This window comes from Musca autumnalis, unplaced genomic scaffold (assembly GCF_047663935.1).
Source record: "Musca autumnalis isolate F117 unplaced genomic scaffold, ASM4766393v1 scaffold_2, whole genome shotgun sequence".
Classification (NCBI taxonomy): domain Eukaryota; kingdom Metazoa; phylum Arthropoda; class Insecta; order Diptera; family Muscidae; genus Musca; species Musca autumnalis.
Window position 1 is genome coordinate 270438662 of NW_027411755.1, and position 6350 is coordinate 270445011.

Genomic DNA, 6350 nt, shown 5'->3' on the forward strand with positions numbered 1-6350 from the left:
AATTGTTGTAAGTTTTAGCATCTTTGGTCCATAAAATATCGAAAGAAACAAAACTATTTCATGATTCCGAAGACGGATTTTTTGTGTAAACAGAGCATTTGTTCAAATGCAATTTAAAAATGTATATTTTTGTTCCATTTGGTTTAAAATATCAAAAGAAGCAAACCCAATTTTCATACATATTCGGAAACAGCTGACTTTCTTGCAAGTTTTTCCAAAATGTTGTTCGATAACATTCTGCAAGTTTTCTTGCTTGAGAGAGTAAAATTCACTGAGAGAGGTTGCTGGAACTGACTGAGTAAATATTGCTGGGAAAGTTATCGTACACACCTAATTTCAAAAGAGTTTTTGGTAATAATTATTAAAATATATTGGAAAATAATCATAATATATACAATCTTAACAACTTTTATTCATTTTCGTAATATAACCTTCGGGTTTTTTAATCAGATGACTAACGTTCTATTGAAATCGTGTTCGTCTCCTCACCGACTACGACAACGATCACACAAACGTACATACAGTTAGTCAACTATACTATTGCAAACGATGAATTGTTAAACATTTAGATTTTTAATTGGGAATTACTACAAGAAATTCTTTCAATAATGTTGGGTTTTTTGTACATATCTGTTGATTTAAGTGCTGAAATCGGTCATAAATTACAAAAACAACGGGCAAAAAGTATAGGTACCTGGTTTTTGTGGTGTCAACTAAATAATTGCAAAATGAAAGAATGTGCAGAAAAATCGTGGGATTTTCCCAGCGATTTTTTTAATTAAGGATTTTTATGATTTTATGGAATGTGGACATGTAAATCCATAATTTTTGATCATAAATTAATTGTTCTGTGTGTAACATAGGCGGTATATTCAGAAAAAGAGAAACTCAGGTATTCCAATTATAATAATGGTAAATACGCCACAGAAATCGCTAAAATCACCTCTGATAACTATATGCAACATCATATACCGCACCGAGAGAGAAGGCAGGTTCAAACTAAAGACGTCACATTGTAGGCCAAAAGTAGTAAATCCACGAATTGGCAGGAGACTGATTTAAGAAATTGACGAAAGTCCCTAAAGCAGCACCAGATAATTGCTTTTTCTAATCAAAATAGTATTCGGAGTGTTTCACATGGAAAAGTCAGTAATAACAAGCCTTCATCATGAGTGACTAGGTAAAAACCATTGCCCTCCCAGCACAACATATAGAAACTATGCGGACTTGATACAATTTTTCACGCCATCTTAAGTATTGGGATTACGTTATATTTTGTGATGAGACTAAAATTATGTTGTTATATCACGATGGGCACCAAAAAGTATTGCGAAACCCCCTTCTACAATGACAGAGGACGTTTGTTTAAATGTTTCACAAATGATTTAACCAAAAACGTCAAGAAATTTGGACCTGTTAACCCAAAAAATTTCAATATGAGTACTACCAAGACAACGACCCTAAGCATAAATCGTATTTATGTAGGACTTGGTTGTTATACAACTGCAAAAAAGTCATTGACACCCCAGTCCAAAGCCTAAATATTAACCCAACATCGACAATTCATGGGTACACCTGATCAAAAAAGTCGGGAATAGGTCGCCCAATAACAGGAGGGACTAAATGAAATGCATTAAAGAAGAATGGCAAAAAATATCATGGAATACGACATTCCGAAACATATTTATTAAATTCAGAGACGTTTACAAGCTGTTATTGATGCCCAAATGGGCATACGAAATATTAGAACCAAATTTTCGAAAAATACCGTGTAAGACTGAAAAAGTTCTGAATTTTGCAATTCTTTAGTTGACAGTGCAAATAATGAGTATTTCTCCTTTTTGTTAATTTTAAGAATTTTTTAGTGAAATTTAGCTCCTTTTTTATTTTATTTTATTAATAAACATGTGTATGAATTAAACTGTTAACAGAAATATTAATAATATTTATTTATACCAATAAAATGGAGTTTTATTTTCAATTTTGTAATAATTTTTGGTTTTGCAATAATTAAGTTGACTAACTGTACATAAATGCCAAATTATTGCAATGCTATTCCATTTTCCGAAATGCCTTTTCTTGAATAGGATCGTTATTTTTGAACGTAGAAGCTTCAAATTTTGCAAGGGCATGTGTTTTAGTTTTAGTCTTATATTCAATCAAAAAACGAATTTTATTTTTTTGGAGATACGCCTTCGGAAATTTATGGTAAAGATATGTAATAACACGCAAAAATATGTAATAATCGATAAAAATATCCGAATTTATCTTTTTGATTTTTTTTTAAAAATATGCAAAATACGAGTTCTAGCGATCATTAGGAATAAGTAAAACTAGCGATATACTCGTTAAACCCTAACTAAAGTTATTCCGAATGGACAACAACGTACAATTTTTAAATTCGTTACAAACTTAAAAAGTTCCTGTTCCTTTATACACAAAAATTATGTTTGCCAACAGCGTTGCATAGTATAATACAACATTACTACGATAACATTTCTTCCTTTATGTTATCGCAAAAAATAGTAAAAATTAGTAGATTCTTGCAGTTCTGGAACAGACCAAAACATTGCCAAAAAATTCTTTTGAAATTGATTTGTTTACATTTTTATATGCTGTCGTCAAAAAACGTGACGGGATACCGATTTTATTTATTTATAACCCAAGAAATCCGTCCTGGGAATAATGAATAAGTTTCTTTCTATATTTTATGGATGTAAGATGCTATAAAATAAAAAGAATGTGCGTATTATATAATTTTCACCATATAAAAAATGTAAACTACGACACTTGAACGCATACGACTACGCCAACCGTAATGAGGCTGAATATTTTTCTACATTTTATTAAATATATTGAAAATCATGAATTTTTTAATTTCCATTCTAATGTTTACATATCATCCCACTAAACAATTTTTGCCGAGATCCTACCAAATTCAGACAAAATATCTGCAGAAGTTTCCATTTCTGATTCCGTATTCGCATAAAAAAACACTTCCGAACGTTTTGTCGAGGGAAATTCGAAAAGAACATTCAAGTTTCCAGACGAATTCGTATAGAATTCGAAAGAAAATTCGGAGGGAAATTTTGATTGTCGGACAAAACTCTGAAGATATCTTCGAAAACTGACAGAACATAGAATTCTTTTTGGATATTTGTTTCGAGACTCTGAAAATTTGTGGAACAAATTCTGACAAAAAATCGAGATGTTCGATCCGAGAATCGGAAGCTATTCGGATGTTTGATTCGATATTCTGATTATTTCCCCTAAAAAGTCTCAATATAAATAAGGGCTGCTTTATTAAAAAAATTGGTCTTTATATTATTAAAATTTTGATTTAAAATTAATTTAATTAATTCCAATTTAATTAAATTTAATTCACTGCTGAATTTTATATTTCCGAAGATTATAATACGCCGCCCTTTTTAGTAATGTGTTTATTCGATTTTTCTAAAATGGAATAAACAATATTAGTCATTATAAACTTCTTTTAAATAAACGTGCACGCAAGCTTACCATTATCATTTGTTAAATCATAAGCGATTTTAATCACAAAATAACTTGTTCCACTACGTCTTTGTCACTTATAAAATGGAAATAAATTAAATAAATCGATGGTGTTTGAAATTTCGTAACAATATTCAAATCTAATCTCTATAGATGAGAGAGAATTGGTAAGGACTTTAAATATCAATAATCTTTTATCTATAAAATTATAAATTTTCTTATCGATATTTGTAATTTTAATTCAATTACAAATTTTTTTATTAAGACATTGCTTTGGTTTCATTACAATACATACATACAATTGGACTTCTACGACATACATAGATATACATACATTTACTCACACTCAAAGTGAGGTGACAGGGAAAATGCAATTCGGTTTTCAGTAAGCAAACCTATATGAAAGTGACCTGTGAAATTGACTCTCTTCTAATGTATATTTGTTTTGTCGGTCTTTATTAGGTTCAATACAGCCACGTTCTGAATAACTATAATCTGTTTGCCACACTTTTAATGTGAGATATTGAATGTTGAGTAACAATATTGTTTAAAATGTAAATAAATAAAACTTATAGTATAGGGACTGCAAACACAAATATACTATATAATTTAAAAACTAATATTTTAAGAAAAACAGTCACATTCCAATAGGAATCGCTATCCTTTTGAAAAAATTATGTACCTCCCATTTTGCCGGAATAATTGGTACATAGACGGAGTGGAAATTCTAAGGAATATCTCCTATATTACAAATATCACTTTTGTCTCCCATACAAGAGAATATATTCATTAATTATGAATATATGCTGAGATCTCTCAAAGTTAGACGTCATGACTTAGAAGAGGCGTGTCATAGTAACGTAACGTGGATGAGGATGTAAAACTGGTACACGGACAAAGCCAGCACAAAGGATGGCCCCTACCAAACACATCTGCCAGAAGATACATTTTACGTCTATTCGGCCTGTACGATCCCTTCTGTTGGGCTTGCTCTACTGCCGTCTCGTCGTGTAAGATGGCATGCATTTGATCCACCATTATAGCCAAAACGAATAGACCAAACAAAGCCGATTCCAATAGCAATATTACGCTGTGTAATCTGAAACAATATACGTTACATTTTATTCTGCGTAAATAATTGTTACAAATGTCTTACAGTCTTGTCTGCGATTCTAGTGTATCTGATTCGCACTCCACACAAGGATATATCCAGGACCCAACCACCAAAGCTATGGAATACAGTGCTAGTATACCTACGTATACCAGAAACTGGAGGAAAAATTTCTGGTTACGTTCACCAACGCAATTGTTTATCCATGGACAGTGATGATCCATTCGTCGGATGCAACGTTTGCAAATACGACAATGGTGGGCTCTCGGAGGCCTACATGATTTGAAGATTTATTTAAGACCATATTATTAGGTTGCTTCTTAAATTACCTGTAAGTCTCACATCGTGTGCATACTGTCCAGTCATTGTGACTGTTTCCGTTGTTCTTGCCCACGGTATGCAAATCTGAGAAATCTAAACGATTCACTGGTAGAGGCACTAGGCCTGGATCGGCTAAAACTGCTTTTAAATGAGACAGTGCAAGTAGAAAAACCACCGTATTGAAGAAAATTACATGTATAGGGCCCCATATACTATTTTAAAGAAAACAATAGTTATCATAATAACGTAGATTTGTCAATCAAAAAGAATATTACCTTGTTTGCATCGTCTGCAGAATTATCCATCGCATTACCACATAGTCCGCATATAATACCATTAAATAAGTTATGATTAAACAAGCAATTCCGCAAGGATCCTTCACAAACCTCATCGTGTCTCGCCTATTTGCTGAAGTTTGCTAATGTACAATATAATATTGTAAGGAGGCGAGGTCTACTTTAGAACACATTAATCCACAATTAACTCCGGTTGATTTTTGTATTACAGGTAGAAGTTTGTATGTCCAATTTTTCCATATACAAATTATGTTTTTATGTTTTTATCCGTCAGCAAACTCTATCAACTCTATCTTTTATTGTTTTTATCCGTCAGAAAACCGATGCAAGCGGGTCGATTATCAGTCGGCGGCGTGCCGCCGCCTCTGTTTTTTGTATTTTCAGCCGCCGCCGATTTGCTAACGGCGGATGTGACGGAAAATAAAACATTACATGCATGATACAATAAGAAGGTAGCATTATCAGCCCAGCTGATGGTAACATAATGTGTCAATTGCATTGAATTTATGTCAAATTTTGACATCTTATGTTACCAAAAACGGCAGTTGCTGCTACCTTCTTATTGTGTCATGATTACATGCTTGTTCCAGGACCTGCAAGAATAAGCGCTGTTCCTTTACGTGCAAAAATCTTAAGCTGGGTACACATTGTCAGTTCTGAATGACAGCTTTGTTGTTGCTTGCTAGTGTGGCCGTTCATTTTTATCATTCATCATGCAACAGCAAAATGTGTTGTGGTTGCTGGATGGTTGGACAGTTATCGATACTTGAAAAATATCGACATTCAAAACTGACAATGTGTACTGCTCTTTAAAGTTTTGCCACTTTTTACTCGAAAAGCGTTCCTTTACTTCTGACACCATGCAATTCATATGGGGGCAGTTTACAACTTTTGCTACTTTTGCCGCTTTTACCATTTTCAAAAGTAAAGGAACAGACTAGAGCTGGCAAAAAATCGATGGCACTATCGATAAAATCGATTGTTTTTTAAAAATTAAATATCGATAGATAGTTTTGCCTATCGATATTATCGGAACAAAAACCCCCCAACCCAAAACTCATTAAAATAAATAGAAATTTCGCTGCTTTTCGGTTTTGTGTGTGTGAGAAAAT

The 6350-nt window shown here is 32.8% G+C and overlaps 1 protein-coding gene across 1 annotated transcript; it reads right to left on the reverse strand.

Annotated features, from left to right (window-relative positions):
• Window positions 1-3723: 3723 nt before the first annotated feature.
• On the reverse strand, window positions 3724-5600 carry Dnz1 (DNZDHHC/NEW1 zinc finger protein 11). Its single transcript, XM_073964985.1, has 4 exons — window positions 5218-5600; window positions 4951-5154; window positions 4667-4894; window positions 3724-4609 (listed from the first exon to the last, which is right to left on the reverse strand). The coding sequence occupies exons 1-4, from the start codon at window positions 5331-5333 to the stop codon at window positions 4333-4335; spliced, it is 825 nt and encodes a 274-aa protein (XP_073821086.1). The 5' UTR covers window positions 5334-5600; the 3' UTR covers window positions 3724-4332.
• Between the last annotated feature and the right edge of the window lie 750 nt (window positions 5601-6350).